At 39.2% G+C, this 21,470-nt stretch overlaps 1 protein-coding gene across 2 annotated transcripts in view; it reads right to left on the reverse strand.

Annotated features, from left to right (window-relative positions):
* Positions 1-21,470, reverse strand: part of SLC35D2 (solute carrier family 35 member D2) — a 50,355-nt gene that overhangs the window by 8,473 nt on the left and 20,412 nt on the right. For both annotated transcript variants that reach the window (XM_045882368.3, XM_045882367.3), the window contains 5 exons: positions 16,690-16,761; positions 15,740-15,808; positions 11,040-11,142; positions 9,667-9,759; positions 4,243-4,310 (listed from right to left, as the gene is read on the reverse strand). In XM_045882368.3, coding sequence (XP_045738324.1) covers positions 4,243-4,310; positions 9,667-9,759; positions 11,040-11,142; positions 15,740-15,808; positions 16,690-16,761 — 405 coding nt within the window. The remainder of the gene's footprint in view (positions 1-4,242; positions 4,311-9,666; positions 9,760-11,039; positions 11,143-15,739; positions 15,809-16,689; positions 16,762-21,470) is intronic.

Raw genomic sequence — 21,470 nt, forward strand, 5'->3', positions numbered from 1 at the left:
GCTTTTGCCTGCATTAAATTATCTTAGCTCCTACAATCCAGTCTACCTTCTGGACATAATTAAACTCATCATATGCTTTATTTACAAACTCCTGATTACAAATAGCATTTCTGAAAGCTGAGTCCACCCTAACTCAAAAGAAAATTAAAAGTCTGCCCTTTTCACCATTCCATTCACTTAACATACATTTTTAAAGTGTTAAAATTTTGTAATTATATATTTAACATGGGACAGGGGTTTGGTGGTTAGAAAACGCAAGTTTGAAATGCAAACTTGAAAGAGTCAAAGTAAATAAGAAGCTGAGCATCAGAGTCCTCTGGAATCACGGGTTGGGATGCATATGTGTGAGCCCTGAGCCATTCCTTGAGCAAGGACTGAAGAAAAGGGACAAACGAGCCCCATACCAGTTGTTCTGAAAACTGAGAATGTGCTCAGAAGCTTACAATGGCTTCTCTTACTATGAAGAAATAAATGACCCAATCCTTTGAGTGAGAAACTTCAAGAAAGGATTCTGAAAAAGCCACCATGCTGAAATTGAAGCTTCCTTCCAGAGCAGTTTCAGGACTCAAATATGACCACTGAAGGTAAAGTACAGTTGACCCTTGAATGACGCAGGGGTTAGGGGTGCTGAACCCCTGCCCAGTCAAAAATCCAGAGAGAACTTGTGACTTCCCAAAAACTTAACTGCTGATAGCCTACTGTAGACCAGAAGCCTTACTGAGAACATAGACAGGTAATAAACACATATTTTGTATATTATATGCATTATATACTATATTCTAATAATAAAGTAAGCTAGAGACAAGAAAATGTTATTGAGAAAATCATAAGAGAAAATGCACTTGCAGAGCTGTATGTATTTTTTGAAAAAAATCCACACATAAATGGACCCACACAGTTCAAACATGTGTTGTTCAAGAGTCAACTATATATGTAATACAAGAAAAATGGTTGAAGCCATGGACTATTGGTAGTACCAATTCTGTCTGGGGTGAAAGGAGGCGAGCCCAAAACACGTGGACCTCAAGAAATAGAAATATTAACAATAACAACCACACTTAACATTACTGAGCATTTGCCGTGTGTCCAGCATGCGCTAAGTGCTCACCACTATTAGCTCATTCAATCTATATAACTCCATCCTATGAATCAGATACTTTATATCATCGTTAAAGATCCCATTTTAAAAATAAGGACATTGAGGCTCAGAATGGTTAGATAACTTGTCCAAGGGCCCAGAGCTAACAAGTGGCAGAGCCAGGATTCAAACCCAGGCCCTCTGATTCCAGAGTTCAGACACCTAGCTGTTGGAAGGGTGCCATGATTTTAGTGTCCTCAAAAGACGCACTTTACAAATAGACCTACCTAATTTTAATCTTTAAATTTGGATAAAACCTGAAATCTTAAAGATTCCATCATTTTTTACTGATTTATTTATAATTGCTATGCCTTTATGGCATTTTCATTTGCAAAGGGACTACTGATGACATAGTAAAAACTTTTATCAAGAGTATTTGTTTTCTAAGAAGCACATTATTAAGTGGGGGGGGAAATGTACGGAATTATATACAGATGGGGTCAAGCCTCTGATAGGCAAGCCCCAAAGAGTGGAGGCTCCCGTGTAGGCCCCGCCCACCACATCATCACTGAGGACAGAGACTTTGCAGGGTTTAGTTCTTGATTTCCTTCAAGGAGTGATTAAGCAGGATAGTGCAAGTAAAACAAACAAGCAAACAAAAATAGAAACAGTATCTCATCAAGTTTATAGTGAAATGAGAAGAGACTTTGAAACTTGGCTCTGTTGTCCATAGGTAAATCTGGGTTTCGTCAGAGAAAGGTGCTAGTCTGAGTTTGTGTGATATGGATTGAATTTTTTTTTTTTTTAATCAGAGAGAAAAGAAAAGATGGTTTGACAAAGGGTAACTCACAAACACAGCTTAGAATTTTTTCAAAGTAAAATGCGAGACCACAACTGAGAAAACTACAAATATTTCACTTAAGTTGGCAATGGCTGCCTAAGGGCCCTACGGGACCTTCCTGTGCCAGGAAAGGACACACTACTTGAGAGATTGTTGGTCTTGAAAGAGGCACAAGAGGTCGCCCAAACTCTCCTCCTTTAAAAAAGGAGGCCCTGGAAACAGAGGGAAAGAATTAGGACCAGGCGGGAGGCAGAGCAGCAGGAGAGCTGGAAGAGAACATGGGTGCCTCAGGGTAGAGACCTTAGCAGAACAGCACTGTCTAGAAACTGAGCCTTGAGCCAAACTCCAGGTTGGGAGGGACACGTTAGCCCACTGAGCCTAGACCCGCGAAAATGCCTGTAGTGGTCCAGGTAGAGGGCAATACCTGGCTACCAGCAGGAGCAAAAACAATCTGTCCCTACAGAAAAGTTTCTCAGATTTGCAATCTGAGAACTGGCAATCAGCCCACAGCACTTAGATTAAGCAATATGCTCACAACCACAAGTCACCAACCACACACAGTTTGAGTCACAAACTACATACACATTTAGATTCTTAAATACTGCAGATACTGAAATCATTAGATACAGAATATAGAATAGCTGTGTGCATAACATTTAAAGAAATGAAAGTTACTACAATCACAAAGATCACCAATGAGAGACTACTAGGAATGAACAGTAAGTTTGAAAAAAAAAAACAAAACCGTGAAACTTTTACAAATAAAACATAAAATTGTTAAAATCAAAAAGTCCTGGGGGGCCTGGGTGGCTCAGTCAGTTAAGCATCTGACTCTTGACTTCAGCTCAGGTCATGATCTCAGGGTAGTGAGATCAAGCCTCATGTCAGGATCAACACTCAGCATGGAGCCTGCTTAAGATTCTCTCTCTCCCTCTCCCTCTGTGCCCCCCGCACCCACCACTCATGCACTCTCTCTCCAAAAAAAAAAAAAAAATTAAAAAGTCCATCAATAGATTAAACATCAAATCAGACACAGCTAAAGAGAGAATTAGTGAAATGGAAGATGTACATAAATGTTTTTATTATAGATGACTAATCACTGCAATTAAAATCAAGTTTGAGGGCGCCTGGGTGGCTCAGTTGGTTAAGCAACTGCCTTCGGCTCAGGTCATGATCCTGGAGTCCCAGGATCGAGTCCCGCATCAGGCTCCCTGCTCGGCAGGGAGTCTGCTTCTCCCTCTGACCCTCCTCCCTCTCATGCTCTCTGTCTCTCATTCTCTCTCTCTCAAATAAATAAATAAAATCTTTAAAAAAAACAACAACAAAACAAAACAAAAAAACATTATAAAAAAAAAATCAAGTTTGAGAATTTTTAAGTGTTGATCAAAGAGATTGCGAGTTGCTCTTAGTTCATTTAAACATAATGAAAATTATAGTATTGGTAGTAAAAAAAAAAAAAGGAGGAAATCCATCTTTCTTCACAGGAAAAGTCTTTTGATAACTAATTCCCTGAGACAGTCATTCAAAGCACCTTTCCACATGAGATAAGACACGGGTGTTTGTATATGCAGGGAGCCCAGCTCAGGGAGGATACTCCAAGGACTTGTCAAACCGTGGTTACCTCTGGAGAGGAAAACTGCAGTGCTGGACAGCAGGGAAGAAGGGAGGGGAGCTTATGTTCCCTGTGCATTCTGTTGCAGCTCCTGGATTATTTACCAGTTGCATGTATTATCTATTCATGAAAAGGAATTTTCAAGCTTTTAGAAGATTAAAAAAAAAGACACAAGCTGCATGGCTTCTCAACAGGAAGACGGACATAAGGAAAATTTTAAGAACAAAAGTCTAAAATTGTTGGGACAGTACAATGGCCTGAACATCTCACCTCAAAAATCTCCCTGAATACAGCAGGTACAGCACTAGCATAAATGGTTATCATTTCCACATATTTATGTGAGGTGGAAGATCTTGAAAAACTTGGGACATTGTGCCCAAGACAACAAACAGTACTGAATTTGATACATCAGCTGATGTCATCCAGACTAACTTTCCGAAATCAATAGGCAACATCATATTTTGGAGTAGAATATGACATCGGCATGACTTTCAAAAATAAAACCGTTTCATGCTTGCTCCTGGTCTTTTAGGCTGTGTTCCCAGGGATCCTGGGTCCCACTCCACTCCTCTGCTGCAGGGCTACTTTCCAGAAAAAGCTGGAGAAGCACAGACAAAGGGATTTTGACAGAGCAGATAGAATGTGTATTTTGATTTGATTTGTCAAGACATATCATATAGATCAAGCTTCTACTTATGGATGGTTTCTTACCCCAAAAAACAGGAAAGAAGAAACTGTATGATAAATAGAACATTCTTCCATTCATTGAATTCAGCAGCCTATTATGAAAAAGAAAGAAAACTAATGGTTAGACTAATAATATTGCAGTTTAAACCTATGGCTTTTACCAAATTGTGTGTTTTAGTACAGGAAACACTTTTGCCAACAGAAAATACAACTTAAAAAATCCTAGGCAATACCAGCTTGTGAGGTTGGGCATATTACTTTTACTCCCTGGATCTCAGATTCATTTTACAAAAGAGGGATCTTTTTTTTAAACTTCCTCAAAAGGTCAACGTGAGGATTTAATGAAATTGTTTGGAAGATGGCACATGACAAGCACACAACATAGCTATAGTTTCCATAGTCGCAAAATCATGGTTGGGCTTACTTTGTATAAATAATCTTAGAAGAAAGCTTATCATAAAATTAATAATGTTGGGAAGTTCAGAAAACGAAGTCTGTGAACTGTTTTCAAGAATTTACAAATGCTTGGGGAGCCTAGGTGGCTCAGTTAAGCGTCTGACTCTTGGTTTTGGCTCAGGTCATGATCTCAAGGTTATGGGATGGAGCCCGACCTTGGGTTCTGGGCTCAGCACAGAGTCTGCTTGAGATTCTCTCCCTCCCCCACTGTTCCTCCCCTGCTTGCTAGCATGCACTCTCTCTAAAGAAATAAAATCTTTAAAAAAAAGAATTTACAAATGCTTAGTAAGTATTATGAACAAAAAAACTATTATTTGCTATTTACAAAGCAAGCAAGTAATCGGGGTGGAGGAGCTGGGACAGAGAAGTTTATGAGAGAGTTTCAACTCTCCAAGACCTTAGTCTTAGTCTCTTAGCTGAGAAAATGAAATTAACCCTCTTGAAATGACAAGTAACAATAAAAAGGAGCATTTTATTCATGATTTGTCCTTTGCCTGCATCCAAAAATGATTTTAAGGTGCCTCAAGACTACACTAAGTGTGTGCTGAATAACATAATTAAATATAAATTCTATTCACTTTCTCCTAGGCAAAACTTTGTTAGTCAAGTTTTAGTAACTTTATAGATTTAAAACTCTTTAAATCTTTGTCAGGCTTATAATTCAAAAATTTTAGGCCAATTAGAATGGAATTCTCCTCCAGTTAATACATCCTTGCCATGCTTGTCATTGTTTCATTAGTGAGACTTTGCCTACTCTCTTATCAAAAAGAGACACAATCAATGTTGACTATTGTTGAACCTGGCTGATGGGTCCATGGGGTTTGTTATACTACTTGTTCTCCTTCTGTATAGGTTTGAAAGTTTCCATCATAAAATTCTTTTCTTTAAATGCTTACTTGTGAAAGAAAAATAATAAATATGAATCTGTCTTACTGGCAAGCCTAAGCCAATCATAGGGGCAGAAAATATCCAAGGCAGTCAAAGACCAAAACCAAACATAAAACATAGAAAACACCCTATATCTAAAATTAAAATAAAACTGGCAATAAGAAAAAACCATATGCTCCAAACTTCAAACCAAGGATAGAAAAATATTTATTGATTCAACAAGCTGTAAGTATTTCTGCAAACAGTAAATAAAAACTATATATTCCTGATGCCATATAAACCATTGAGGGCTATATAGTAATGTTCATAAAAATATTTGGATTCTTTACCACTCTAAATTTTAATAGATTTTAGTTTTGTTTTGTTCCTTAAATAATGATGAGGCTGTGCTGCTGACATTTTAAAAAATAATGTAGTATGACATTTATTTTAAAACAGAGGGGGCGCCTGGGTGGCTCAGTCAGTTAAGCATCTGACTTTGGCTCAGGTCATGATATCGGGGTCCTGGCATCGAGCCTCTATTGAGTTCCCTGCTCAGTGGGGAGTCTGTTTCTCCCTCTCCCTCTGCTCCCCTGCTCATGCTGTCTTGCATGCACACTCTCTCAAGTAAATAAATATTTTTTAAAAACAGAAATTAAAGATGAATAACAATAAAGTACTGCTTCCTGTAGACTTGCTATTGTTGTAAAAGTATGATAGAATGTGAATCTTTTTTATTTTGCATTTATGTGGCTTTTTTATCAGAAAAATAAGTCCTATTACTTCTCCCTATTCATCAGCTGTAATAAACCATGTACTCTGAACCTATTGCAGCAATCAAATGACTAAAGAAAGGTCACCCAATCGGTATTTTCCAGGGGCCGAAATTGTTGACAAGAGGAGCTGGCATTGCTGACTTTGCTAATCAGAGGCAGAATCAAGGTGCTGTAATCAGATTTGTTGACTGTGTAAGTCCAAGGTCCAGGAGTGACCTCCAATGCAGTGAATCATACACACGAGTCTTACCACAACTTCCGATCCTCTCCAGTCAACCAGGAAAAATGACTCAGCAAAGTACTTCCATTAATAAGTTAACATTTCACCGTAATTCATCAATCAACTTTTGGTACAATCACACCAAACTGCAAATAAAACACAATTTTCTAGACCAACAAACCTAATTACATAAGTTCTCTTCTTTATTGTATTTGGTTCACAATCTAAAATGGATTCAACCATAGTTAAAAGTAACCGATTGGAAGAAGCTTGCTATGGTTCAATGGAACAGAGCAGAACAATCTTACTAGTGAAAAATATCATCATTTTTTCTACAGGGTTTTAAAAAATGACTGATTACAGAAAGTGCCCCATATCTTTTGGCATCTCTTATCATATAATACTTTTAAATGAAAATAGAGTCAAAGTTTTAGTTTCATGACTTTGTATTTTGTCATTTTTATAGAAGGCTTTTTTTTTTTAAGATTTTATTTATTTATTTATTTCACAGAGAGAGACACACAGCGAGAGAGGGAACACAAGCAGGGGGAGTGCGAGAGGGAGAAGCAGGCTTCCCGCAGAGCAGAGAGCCTGATGCGGGGCTCGATCCCAGGACCCTGGGATCATGACCTGAGCCGAAGGCAGACGCTTAATGACTGAGCCACCCAGGCACCCCTATAGAAGGCCTTTCTTACAGTTATAAACACATTCTATTTTTTTCTAAATTATAATTTTCATATAGATTTATAAATTAATCTATGTATTTAGTTCTGATCCATCTGGAATTACAGTGAATAATAACCACATCTGGGCCTCTAAGGTACCTACAGGAACTTCTGTTTGAAATCTTAGGAGCTTAGGCAAACAGAAGAGGCCAGACAGGGTAAATATTGAGATAGTTCAGCACCAAAAGCCAAAATAGGAGCATAGTATTCTCCTAGAACATCACTATTTAATAGGTTAAAGTATATGTTCAGCCTCTTGTACTTTCTTTTTTTTTTTTTTCTTAAAGATTTTATTTATTTATTCATTAGAGACAGAGAGAGAGAGGCAGAGGGAGAAGCAGGCTCCCAAGGAGCAGGGAGGCCGATGCGGGACTCGATCCCAGGACCCTGAGATCATGACCTGAGCCGAAGGCAGACGCTTAACCATCTGAGCCACCCAGGCGCCCAGCCTCTTGTACTTTCTAAGATATAAGTGCTAGGTTATGGTTTTTCATGCATGAAGGAAAGAAACAAACACTTTTCATACACAGTAAAGTAACTGGGATTACAGTGGAAGCTGTGTTCCAGAGTCAGACTGCCTGCTCACCTGCTATCCCTGGAAGCTATTTAAACACTGTGCTCTAGATTCCTTGTCTAAAAGATGATGATAATAGCAGTACCCTCTCCTCAGAGGCCCGCTGTGGAAAGCAGTGAAATAGTTCATGTATAATGCTTTGAACAAATCTGATAGAATAAGTCCTCAATAAATACTAGCTATTATTTTTATTATTAACTGAGAAAGTATAATAATTCTGTGATGCAAAGCGTTACAAGCAGGTGAAACTTTTTTTTTAGACTTATTTATTTGAGAGAGAGAGTGGGGGGAGGGGCAGAGGGAGAGAACCTTGAAGCAGACTCCCCACTGAGTACAGAGCCCGTTGTAGCCCACGACCCATGAGATATAACTTGAGCCGAAATCAAGAATCAGATGCTCCCACAAGCCACCCAGGTATCCCACAAGCAGGTGAAACTTCTGAGAGCACATGTTACAAGTTTATAAAGCAATGGTTTGGATGTGGGAACACACATTCCTACTGAAACAATGTTATAAAATTATTAACATGATACATCTAGTGGATTTAACTCATAAGATACCTAAAATTCAGTTTTTGGTCACCATGCCATTCATAACATTGCTGCTAAGCTCTTCTGCTGTCTCCTCTTTTGGAAAGGAATTGTACAAATGAGAAAGTATAGCTTTAAGAAAGAATGAGAAGCCCTGACATCCACCCTAGGAGCCCACAAGAGCCTGCAGCCTTCTCAAGTCTTCAAACCCCTAAAAGGCTACAAATGGGATCCACTCAACCTGTATACACCACAGAAGCATGCTGGTTCGTAAACACAGCAATACTGTCACATGGTGGGTGAACGGCTACTGCATAGGGCCCCTCTGAACCCCCACCCCGGGTCTGGTAACGAGAGAGTTAATGTCTGGGGCTTGGTTCTGTGGGCAGAGGCCAGGCTGGATCGTAATTTTGCCCAGCAAATTTTCTCACACGAACTTAAGCATCTCCCTTAAGATACAGACAAAATTCTTAGAAGTGGTATGGCTGGCAAATCCCTGAAAAAGTAGAGCTTGGCAGGGGCTGGTATGCTTCAAGATGGCGACTGTGGATGCTACCGGGCGAATCTTCGCCCTTCCTGACACTGGCCTTCACTCCCTCCAGCTGGGCCTCCTCTGTTCCTACTAACTGACCATTCTTTTTGTCTCTCACGTGTGTGCAGTGAACTGGTAAGCAGGGCAAACACCAAATGAACAACACATTCTCAAAATTCAAGTGTACATCCCAGAATATTTAGATGCAAAATGCCATGACTGCTGGAATTTGCTTTAAAATATTCCAGGAGGAAAAAAAAAAAAAATGAAAGCAGATGGGAATAGATGAAATAAGAATGGCAAAATGCCAAAAAGTGTTGACACGGGGTGGTAGGTACATGACGTTCATTAACTTATTCTCTCTACTTTGCCTGTGTTTCAAAAGATCCATTATAAAGGCAGTAGATAACTAAATCCATTTTTAAAAACTATCAAAATCCTCTTCTAAGTTAGCTTTCCCAGGATCCCCACATCAGTAAATAGGGATATTAAGACTCAAACTCAGATTTTTACTGTCATTTAAAAACAAAAAAAAATCTTCAAGTCCAGATTCTTGTGACTACTTCCTGCTGCTTCCCAACTGTCTGAAGATAAATACCAAAGAAAGGATCGTGCCAAAGATGTTACTGGCGATATCAGAGAGCTCGCTTTCATGTACGTACCCCCCTGCGAATCCTAGTTACCGTTACACTTTTCACTGTAGTGAGTACCAGCAGTTAACTATTAAGAGATTGCTACGCAGGAATGTAAGGACCGTCCTCAGCTCACCTGTTGAAGGTCTCCAGTAGCGACACTAATGATAAGAGTTGGTATAATCATGAAGCAGGCATTGTAGAAAAGCACTCCATATTTACCCAACTCCTACAAAAACAAAGAAAACACTCAATTTTAGAAATATGAAGCATCAGATTTCCTGGAGCCATTTATACAACTATGTATTTATGCAGAGTTAAAAATTATTCTGACCAACTCTGTGTTGGAATATTTTCAGCAAATTCCTTTTTTTTTTTTTTTAGCAAATTCCTAATGTAGAAGGCTTTACTTCAAGTACACCACGATAGCAAAATAAACATTTGTTTTACACAAAAATGGCAGATAAAACGGATGAACATGGAAGGCCTCCCAGGTCCCACCCACCTCACCATTCCAACTGGTTGGTTGGTTTGTTTGTTTTTTTTAAGTATTGTATTCAGAATGGGAAACCTGGAACAGAATGAAGAACATTTAAAATGTTAATATAAACAGAATTCCTTAAAAATATCTGCTCTTTCCGTTAAGGAGCAGCAGTATTAAAATACCAGGTATCTTGTTTTCTTATCTTGCATACATTTACTTTTCATTAAAGTGGCTACACCACTTCTCCACCATTTTTCATAAAGGGTGACATACTGGGACCCTCAAAAGGCAACAAACCTGTTTTTGTAAAACTGCCACCAGTAAAAAACAAAGGTCCGTGCAGAAAAAACAGCTCATAGAAATAAGTCTGTCCATCAGAGCAAACTCCCTCACTCAACACAAAGAACTTGGAACAAAGCAACATATGCCTGGCTCATCCTCCAGAGCTTCCGGAACAGCTGGGGTGGGGGTAAGCTCGAGGGGCCTTGACAGGGGGGCCACCAGTCTCTCAGGAGGCGGGGGGAGGGCTGCTCAATTACTGATCAGGGCAGGTACTTATTGCTGGCCAGGACCTTACACATGAGCCATTCCACAGATGAGGAGTCTGAGGTCTGCAGAAGTTAAGGGTCCAAAGTCACAGTGACCAGTAAGCAGCAAAACTTGTGTCTGTAACCCACGCCTTCAGACTCTCAAACTGCAGTTGCTTCAGAATACCCCTGACTTTGCCTTGGCCACTGAGGAGGATGGCAAAAACCTTCTTTTAATTTTTATTTGCCTTTCAAAATAATCTCCTCCTTATATATTCTGCCTCTGCGTCGAAAATAGTGGTATCTTTTCCCTCCCTGTCTTATTTTCACCCAAAACTTTGCAAAGTCAGGGGTAACAAGAACCCATACAGACAAGATAACTGAAAAGAAATTATTGATTTATAAAGCATTACATGTAAATTAAATTACATGCCAACTTTGCAATTTTTTTTCATGCAATTTCAAAGCCTAAAAACCATAGGAGTGAAAATCTGGTACCTTTGGGTCCATTTTCTGTTTGGTATAAACTCCATTTGCTGCTGTGAAGACATCATTCAGGAATACAAAAATATAGCCTTCCAAGTTAAAGGCAAGGTCAGAACTGGGAGGGAGAACACAAAAAGGAGGACGATTATTCAGAAACTCACACAACTTGGCCTTCAAAGCCTGCCTGTTTTATCTTTCCCTAATCAAATCCACTTGTGATGCTGGTAACTACCTTTTTTTCCTCTGGCATATTTTCCCCCTCTGGTTAATTCCTCTGCTCTGCCTCCAGACAAAACAAAACCAGGCCATCAGGTGGCTTCGATTCAATCATGAATGGCTTAAAACCAGAGGGACATTAACCATCTTCCTTGAACTGCAAAGCCCTTTCTTTCTTTCGCTAACGATCAACTGGCATAATAATTGGTGAGCCCTTCTTTTCTAAGGGGAGTGATTTGTCCAACCCACCCACAGTGGCTTTGCTTATTGTAATAAACAGGGCCATCTCCAGGGTACAGCCCTGTGGGGACAGCTGGGCAGTTACTGGGGCAAGAGGGGTCGAAGGAGGAACTGCCACCTCCATCTGGTGCCCAGCCGGTCACATCATCCACTGGCACGCCCCCACCCTGTCCATCGGAAAAAGCAAGGCAGGGACCCATTCTTCCTCTGCAACTTCTCTAAGGCTCCTTTCTCCCCGTTCTTTTGAACCATCTTCTCTTCAATTGCCATTTTATATAAATAATACTAGTATAAAAATGTGCAGGGGGACATGGCACAGGGAGGAGGGAGAGAACAGCTGAGCCCTGATGTGACTCATCTACCACACTTGATCTTACAGACAGTAGCAGACCCATGTCATAATTCATAAATTAGCATCCAATAGCATAAAATAGCATCAAGGGGTTTCCTCTACACTCTTAGGTTCAGTGACTGGAGCCTGCAAATTTGACTGACAGTAGGTTAACAAGAGAAAAAAGGAACACAACTTTTATTAAATATTTTACATGTAAAGGAGTTCACAAAAAAGAAATGATCTCAAATAAGTGGTTAGACTCTGGGGCTTAGATATCATTTTAAAAAAGAAGAGGTTTGGATTCCAAGGAACAAATGAATTGTGGAAAAAAGACTAGGAAATTTATGGGGGAAACTAAAGGAAGAGGATTATTGTAGTAAGGTTTATTTATGCAGACTCATCTTGGTACTGATTCTCCATCACCAGTGATAAGAACTGCTATCCTATTCCTGGTGTGGTGGTGAGAGTGGAGGGTGTAGGGGGGACCACCTTACAAAGGGAAATTTATGGTCTGCTTTTAGCCAGGAAATAGGAAGACAGAGAATTCTTCCTACATCTGTTGATTCTCAATTAATTGCCTTCAGCTCAAAATAATGTTTATGCCAAAGTGGCATATTTTGGAGTGGCATATCCTGATCCCTGCAATATTTAAAAAAATAATTTTTAAAGATTATTTCTAACTAAAGAGAAGAAAATGAGGCAAAAATTCCATCAAAATCTGAATGCAAATTAAACCAGATTTACTCGAGGGTTCCGCTGGTGGTATTAACTACAAATACATCTGTGAGAATGCAAATTAATTTTAGATCATCATAAATCAGAATTCTCTGGTTCAATCACAAAAAAAATAGAATCTCTCAAAATAAGGGTCTTCCAAATCTCATGCCTACTCACATTTGGCTCCATGTTAAGAAGAGTCCGCTGTTCCATAAAATGGCAAAGGGATAAAAAATGGATAAAAAACCCAGGTTTCTAGGGGAGTGGAAAGGTGTCGCTCACTTCCTCGGAGAGCCTGAGGGAAATTCCCAGAATTCTCAGGTCTCCTGCTCCCGGGGCTACAAGTCCCCAGCACCACTCGTTCAGGCCACTGGGAAAAGCACAGAAATTTGAAAAGAATTCGCTTGCTTTAATACACGAGAGCAGATTCATGGTTAACCCTCATTGCTGTCATTTAGGGCTGTTTACAGACATAATAGTTCTACTTTTTTGGCCATGTGACTTGTTTGGCAAGTGAAATGTAAGAGGAGGTAACACATGGCATGAAAAGCCAACACACAATTCCCCACATGCCCTCTTCCCTCCTGGATGAGGAAGGGAGCCCCTTTTGAGGCAGGGGTTCCATCCGCCTCGGTCCCTGAGTAGCTACAAAAAGCAGAGCACCCCCAGGGTGTTAACTAACGTCGGTCTGAGTATGCAGCATGACCAGAATATATTTGGTGTGTAAATGTGGGAACTGTTTGTTACAGCAGCATAACCTGGCCCATCTGACTGAATCAGCTCTACAGTTATTGGCAATTGGTTGAGAAGATCTGAATGAGAGGCGAGAAGGGAGGGGTCGTGGCTGGTCTGCAGTGAAGAAGGGTGCTTGTCACCCACCTAGATAGTATCCATTCTCTGGGCGCTGAGGAAGGGAAAAGTTGAGAAGTGCTGTTCCAAGCCAGCTCTTGGGGGAAAGTGAGATGCTCTGAAAACACTATTTAACCTTTCAGCTCATTAGAATATCATATGTGGTAACTATGAGCCGAATTTCTACTCACTGGGTCTGGAAATACGCCTCCACAGACACAGCATCTGAAGCGCCATCCCTCACCACAGCCTTGCAGACATTTTTATAAACCGTTTTTTTGTAGAAGTGTACAACTGCCTCCAAGTCAGCAGTTTGCAAATTGAGCTCTAAGAGACTCGGAAAAGAGAGGCTGCCCAGGGGACACCCCAAAGCACTGTGGCAGGAGGGCACTTGCAACAGAGCACCTCCCTCTTTTAGCTACTTTGCTCCTATGACTTCCTTGGAACAAAATCTTCATGATTACAACAGGCTCTAAGTGCTGCTGCTTCAGGTCCTTGCTGGCTCTGCAAACCAGGGGCCAGCGCGCAACGGGGCCCCATCCAGCCGCGGCCAGGACCGCCAAGGAGGACCTCACCGAGGAAAACGTAAATAGCAAACCGTGCTCTAGGCAAGGGATGAACACATTTATCACACAATAAAACAAACAGATTGTTAATATCTGTCACCATCTGGCACGCTGTATTTTCTAATCTGTTTCTTTTGCTTACTGTCTGTCTCCACCAACTAGAACGGGAGCTCCGTGAAAGCAGGGATTCTTGTCTGTTTTGTTGGCTGCTGGATCCCCCTGCACCGAGGACGACACCCGGCAGTAAACACTCAACATGTTTTTGGTGGCCTTGGCCATGTACTAGTAGTGTAAACCCCAATTTATTGTTATCCCCTTTAATTCACACAAAGACCCTATTAGCTGGGTCTATTCTAATCTCCATTTTAGAGTTGAAATAACTGGGGTGGAGGGAAGTTAAATAGCTTGTCCTGGTTATACAGCTAGTAAGTGAGGAGACTAGAAGAAGATAATATCTATATCCTTATTTATTTTGCAGTTAGTGATCCAGAACTCTTTCTTTTTTTTTAAGATTTTATTTATTTATTTATTTGAAAGCGAGCACAGGGGGAGGGAGAGGGACAAGCAGACTCTGTGCTGAGCATGGAGCCAGATGCGGGCTCCATCTAAGGACCCTGAAATCATGACCTAAGCCGAAATCAAGAGTTGGACGCTTAACCGACTGAGCCACCCAGGCACCCCCAGAACTCTTATTTCTAAATCAGTTAAGGAAACTAGTTTAACTGAAATTCATCCAATCTTTGCATTCTTCCCTTCAGACAGGGAGGCTTTGCTTTTCTATTACATTCTTTACAGACGAGTAAAACTGAGGCACAGAAAGGCTGAGAAACAGCTGACAGGGGCCGGGCTAAGTCCTGGCCCCACAGAATAGGACTGCACACATGCTTTAACCACTAGGCTATAAAAGCCAGGAGTCTGACTGTCTGCTTTCAACTGCAAACTTGGGAGCCCACATTTCTGGCCTTGCATGTTAATGAATAATACACCTGAACAACACAGGTTTGAACTGTGCTTGTCCATTTATCTGTGGATTTCTGTCACTCAATACAGTACAATAGTGTAAATGTATTTTCTCTTCCTTATGATTTTCTTAACACTTATCCCTAGCTTGCTTTATTTTAGGAATACAGTATATAATACATATAGCATACAAAATATGTGTTAATCAACTATTTATGTTCTCAGTAAGGCTTCCGGTCAACAATAGGCTATTAGTAGTGAAGTTTTTAGGGAGTTGAAAGTTATACTCAGATTTTCTACTATGTGGGGGCAGGGGAGGGGGGCACTGATGCCCTTAATCCCTGTGTTGTTCAAGGGTCAACTTAGTCATGCACTGGTATTGGCTCATGTCCCAAATATACAAATACATTTAATGAGAGTCTGCCACCCTTGGAAACAGACTGCTAAGGCATCACAGGTGATAAACATATCAGCATTCCAGGGCTTTATATAGTCGTTATTCTTGACCAAATGCCCAAGAACTTTTCAAGTAAATTTTTTGTATTGAAGACACTCAGTAATAACAGCAAACAGTTTACTCCTTTTTATGACAAAAAGCTGTATTCATATCTTCTAACGTTCCCTTTCTATGTTCTCAGAAATGTTCTGGTCAAGCTGGAACCCAGTCTGACTTTCACAGGAACACATGGGGAACCCACGAACATCAACACACTTGTCTCTTGGCTGCTCAATTCAACTGCAACCAGATGGAAAATGGAAAATGAGGCGGGGCTGGGCCTATTGTCAAAGGCCTAAAGAAGTTATTGAGCAGAAACAGTCCGAAGTCTTACCCAGCTGCTACGAAAGCCCCAAGTATGATGGTAAAAACACTGACGATGATGTTCAAGGAATACTGTTTCCTGTAGTGGATGGATGGATGGATGGATGGATGGAGAAGGAAAGGAGGAAGAGAGGAAAAAACATGGATTATAATTCTTAAACTGAAAATAGACATTGTTCACAGTTTTATAGCTAAAATCTAATGGACATCACTTTACATAGAGAAAGCACTGTAAGCATCTGTAAGTGGATTAATAAATTAGACCAAATGTATTTCTTAAACAGCTGTCTAATCTGATTATAAATGTGTTTCTCTGTTCTCATTGGAAAGATGCTGTGACAAAATGCAGAAGAGCCTCTGTTGGCAGCTGTAGTTGGTCTTCTATCAAGCATCCAAAGATTAGGATAAAATTCAACAGTAGGACTTAGAACACTGGGCCATCATCCAAATTTTATTGCTAAATAATCTTCCCAACAAAACTAAGAATCAACTTTTTTGGTATCAGCCTGAGTATCTTTATGAGAGATTTTTAAACCAACATTATAAAAATTAATTTATTCCTATGTTACATCATAATCACTGTATCAGAATGCATGTCCATGTATGTATACATGGACAATTTTTCCTCTGTATTCCAAAATCAGTGTCTATTCCATCTAGTTCAGGAAACATATTTACATCTGTTTTGAGGCTGTTGCATTTCTTAAATAATTTTCTATCATAAACATGTATTAGTCTAATATAAAATTACAAGTAAAAAAATCACTCATTATGTGCTTAAGGAATCATGGAAACAGGAGATGCTTTTAAGTGAATAAACCATGGGGCCCTAAATTATTGCTACTAGCAATTCAAATCAACTATTTGGAAAAATAACTAGATGTTGAGAATTTGCTATGCAAAAATAATGTAGGGTGAGGGGAAAGGACACAAGGGGGATAGAGGAAAAACAAAACTCACCCAAGTATGATGGTTTCCAGGAGTAAAGTGAGTGGAATGGTAAATTTCCTGAGCACGGTGAACATCGGCAAGCTGTCAGGAAAAGATTCAAATATAATAACATCAGATGCCAAGTATTTTTTTAACATGGTTTACATTTTTAATTAAGCCCACTAACTTTCCAAATTAAATGTAAGAAATGAACCTTAATTCTCACCTATCCCATTAACAAATCACATTAAATAATAAAAGGAAATGGAGATTTAATAGTTTCATGCCACTTTCGCTTACTAGCAATTTTTTTCACTTATTAACAATTTTTAAACATCATGCTATCCAACTACTGCAAAGGTTGTGCTAAAACTACAAAGACCATGCTAAAAGGCTGTATGCAATATAAACCAACACACCCTTTGGCAAATCAAGTTGGAACTATGTATCAACAGTCATTAAGTTGTGCTAACCTGGGACCTAATTATTTCTTGTTGGGACACTTAACCTATGGTATTAATATAAAAGAAAGAAAAAAACCATGTGCACAAATGTGTTCACTGCAATAGTGTTTTTGGGGAAAACATCAGAAACGACTTAAAAGTCACACAAGACAATGATAAAATAAACATGATAAATCTACCTGAGGGAACATTATGTGTTAACTCTATAATATAAAACTTTATACTACTATTGGAAAATGAATATTAAATAAAACAAGGAGAGCACAAAACTATGTAGAGTCTACAACTGAAACAAGATACAGTCCACATATGGGAAAAGACTGAAATCGATATTTAAAATAGTATGTTAGGGGCGCCTGGGTGGCTCAGGCAATTAAGTGTCTGCCTTCAGCTCAGGTTGTGATCCTGGGGTCCTGGGATCAAGCCCTGCATTGGGGGGCAGCGGGGAGTCTCTGCTCAGCAGGGAGTCTGCTTCTCCCTCTCCCTCTGTGCTTCCTCCCCCCAGATAAATAAAATCGTTCTTAAAAAATAAATAAAATAGTATGTTAGAGGATAAAATTATGGGTTATTTTTTCCCCAAAACTTTATGTAATGAAGCTATATTCGCTGCCTTTTAAAAATACTTAAGAACCCTTCACTGGCTGTCAAAACCCAGAGATTCCAAGACACAGCTCAATGCACAACCAACAAACTGCCTGGGCTGGAACAGCCCACTTTCATCTGCTTCCAGATGTGACCCTAAGAAGATGGTGACCTAGAGAAGGAAAGTCAGAACCAGAGCCAAGAGGGCAGTGGCCAGCCCCTCCTGACCAGACCTGAGGAAGGGTTTCATATGATCATGAACATGACATCACAACTGGAGAGCAGGTACAGAAAGAATTTACAGGAACTTTATGTCCACAACTTAAAGATGTCTTATGAGACTGGTTAGAACTGCCTTTTTCAAAGCAAGCCAAAAGTCAATTAATTCCAAAAAGTATTTTTACATGATGTCTTTTAAAAGAAAGTAAGGTATATTTAATGATGAAAAACTGAATGTTTTCCCCCTAAGATCAGTAATAAGACCATAATGTTTGCTCTCAACACTACATCGATTCAATAAGTACTTGAGATTCTAGAAGGGGCAATTAAGCTGGAGAAGAAAAAAAAAAGTATACTGTTTGGAAAGGAAGAAATAAATTTATCTCTATTTGCAGATGACATATATAGAAAATCCTAAGGAATCCACTAAAGAGTTAGCTGGGCTAATAGTTAAGTAAGAGTGCAGGAAAAAAAAAAATTGAATATATAAAAATCAATTACACTTCTATACACCAGCAATGAGCAAACCTAAAAGGAAATTAAAACAATTCTGTCAATGATAGCATGAAAAAGAACAAAATTTTTAGGAGTAAATTTAAGAAAAGAAGTGTAAGACTTGTACACTAAAAACTACAAAATATTGTTAGAATATTAAAGAAGCGTAAATGGAAAGATACTCCATGTTTCTGGATCAATAGGCTTAATATTATTAAAATGGAAATACTCCCCCAAATAGATCTAGATTAAACAGAATCCCTATCAAAATTTCAGTTGGCTTTTTCCTCCCAGAAATTGACAAGCTGATTCTAAAATTAATATGGTAATGCAAGGAAACCAGAAAGCCAGAACAATCTTGAAAAAGAAGAACAAAGTTGGTGGACCCAATTTCAAAACTTACTACAAAGCTACAGTAATCAGTACTATTTAGTTATTGATTATAAACATATAATCAAAGGAATAGGATTAAGAATCAAGAAATAAATCCATACAATTATGGTCAATTCATTTTCAAGAAGGGTGCCAAGACAATACAATGGAGAAAGAAAAATCTTTTCTACAAATGGTGCTGGAACAACTGAATATCCATCCACATGCAAAAGAATGAATATGGACCCCTTCCTCACAGCACATACAAGAATTGATCTCATAATGTATCAAAGACCTAAAGTCTTTGTAGGAGAATTCCGGTAGGAGCCAAAATTATTAAATTCTTAGAAGAAAACATAGGGGTAAATTTTCATGACCTTTGATTAGGCGAAGTCTTCTTAGATACAACACCAAAAGCACAAGCCACAAAAGAAAAAACTGATAAACTAGCCTTCATCAAAATTTTCAATTTTTATAAATGGATAATCAAAGGTGATACATACAAACAACAGGATATTATTTAGCTTTAAGAAAAAGGAGCAGAGGTGCCTGGCTGGCTCAGTCGGCAGAGGATGGGACTCTTGATCTTGGGGTTGTATGTTTGAGTCCCACACTGGATGTAGAGTTTACTTTAAAAAAAAAAGGACTAAAATTCTGATACATGCTACAGCATGGATGAACCTTGAAAACATTATGCTAAATGAAATAAGCCATAATTTAAAAGGACAAAGATTGTATGATTTCACTTGTATGAAATATCTGCGGTAGGCAAATTCATAGAGACAGAATGTAAAATAGAGGTTATCAGTGGCTGGGAGCATGAGAAAATGGGGAGTTATTATTTAATGGGTACAGAGCTTCAGTTTAAGATGATGCAAAAGTTCTAGAAATACTGGAGATCGTTACTCAACACCATAATATATTGAATGCCAATGAACTGTGCACTTAAAAATGGTTAAAATGGTAAATTTTGTTATGTATATTTTACCTTGTTAAATTTTTAAAAACTTCAAACTTTTGTGTTTCAAAGTATACCATTAAGAGAGTAAAAAGACAACCCACAAAATAAGAGAAAAATTTGCAATCATGAATATAATAAGGTACCTATACATAGAATATATAAAGAAGACTTAATACTTAAAAAGATGAATAACTCTATTAAAAAATAGCCAACAAGCACATGAAAAGATGCTCAACACCATTAGTCATCAGAAAAATGTAATCAATACAATGACAAGATACTACTTTACAACTATTAGAACAGCCATAATCCAAAAGAGAGACAATAACAAATTTGGCAAGAATGTATAAGAGTGGGGCGCCTGGGTGGCTCAGTCGTTAAGCATCTGCCTTCGGCTCAGGTCATGGTCCCAGGGTCCTGGGATCGAGCCCCACATCAGGCTCCCTGCTCGGCGGGAAGCCTGCTTCTCCCTCTCCCACTCCCCCTGCTTGTGTTCCCTCTCTCACTGTATCTCTCTCTGTCAAATAAATAAAATCTTAAAAAAAAAAAAAAAAAAAAAAGAATGTAGAAGAGTCATAGCCTTCTTACATTGCTGGTAGGACTGTAAATTGGTGTAGCCACTTTGGGAAACAGTTCAACAATTCTTCAAAATGTTAAACAGAGAACTGCCATATGACCAGCAATCCTCCTAGGCATAGATCCAATCAATGGTAATCCCATTCTTCCAAAAACCATGAAGTCATCTTTGTCTCCTTTCTTTGTCTCACAACCCACATGTTAATCATCAGGAAATTGTGTTGGCTAGTCCCTCACCCAGATTGTGGCCTCAACATAACCTTTAACATTAAAAATAACCAGGGGATCCTTGGAGAAATGGCAGGAAAAGTCCAAGATAAGCCTGGGACACCATGTGCCAGACAGCAAGGAAGTAATCAGATTACTGCGGCCCTAGAACAAAAAAGCCAACTCAAAGGGGCTCCCATTCGCCTGAGATGGAATAATGTGAACATCAAAAGAATTATTTATACAATGACTTGAAACATCAAGTAAATGAAATAGATCAATAGAGCCCAGAAATAAGCCTACACAAATACAATCAACTCATCTTTGACAAAGGAGCAAACATAATTCAGTGGAGACAGATGATCTTTTCAACAAATGATGCTCAAACAACTGGGTATCTACATGCAAAAAACAGAATCCAGATAGACCCTACACCTTTCACAAATAAACTCAAAATAGACCATATGCTTAAATGTAAAATGCAAACTATCAAATTCCCCTAGAAGATAAAACAGGAGAAAATCTAGGTGATTTTCGTTTCAGCAAAGAGTTTTTATCTTTATTTTTTTTTAATTTTATTTTTTTAAGTAATCTGTATACCCAGTGTGGGGCTCAAACTTATAACCCCAAAATCAAGAGTCGCATGCTCTACTGACTGAGCCAGTGAGGCAGCCCTCAGCAATGAGTATCTGTGTGTATGTGTGTGTGTGTGTGTGTGTCTGTTTTTTTTTTTTAAGAGAAGGAGGTGGGGAGAGGCAGAGGGAGAGGGAGAGAGAGAATGCCAAGCAGACACCCCGCTGAGTATGGAGCCTGATGCAGGGCTCGATCTCACAACCCTGAGATCATGACCTGAGCCGAAATCAAGAGACGGACACTTAACTGAGTGAGCCACCCAGGCGCCCCTCAGCAATGAGTTCTTAAAAACAACACCAAAG

Source organism: Mirounga angustirostris, unplaced genomic scaffold (genome assembly GCF_029215605.1).
Source record: "Mirounga angustirostris isolate CCGP_5_RB_7025 unplaced genomic scaffold, mMirAng1.0.hap1 SCAF_15, whole genome shotgun sequence".
NCBI classification, from domain to species: domain Eukaryota; kingdom Metazoa; phylum Chordata; class Mammalia; order Carnivora; family Phocidae; genus Mirounga; species Mirounga angustirostris.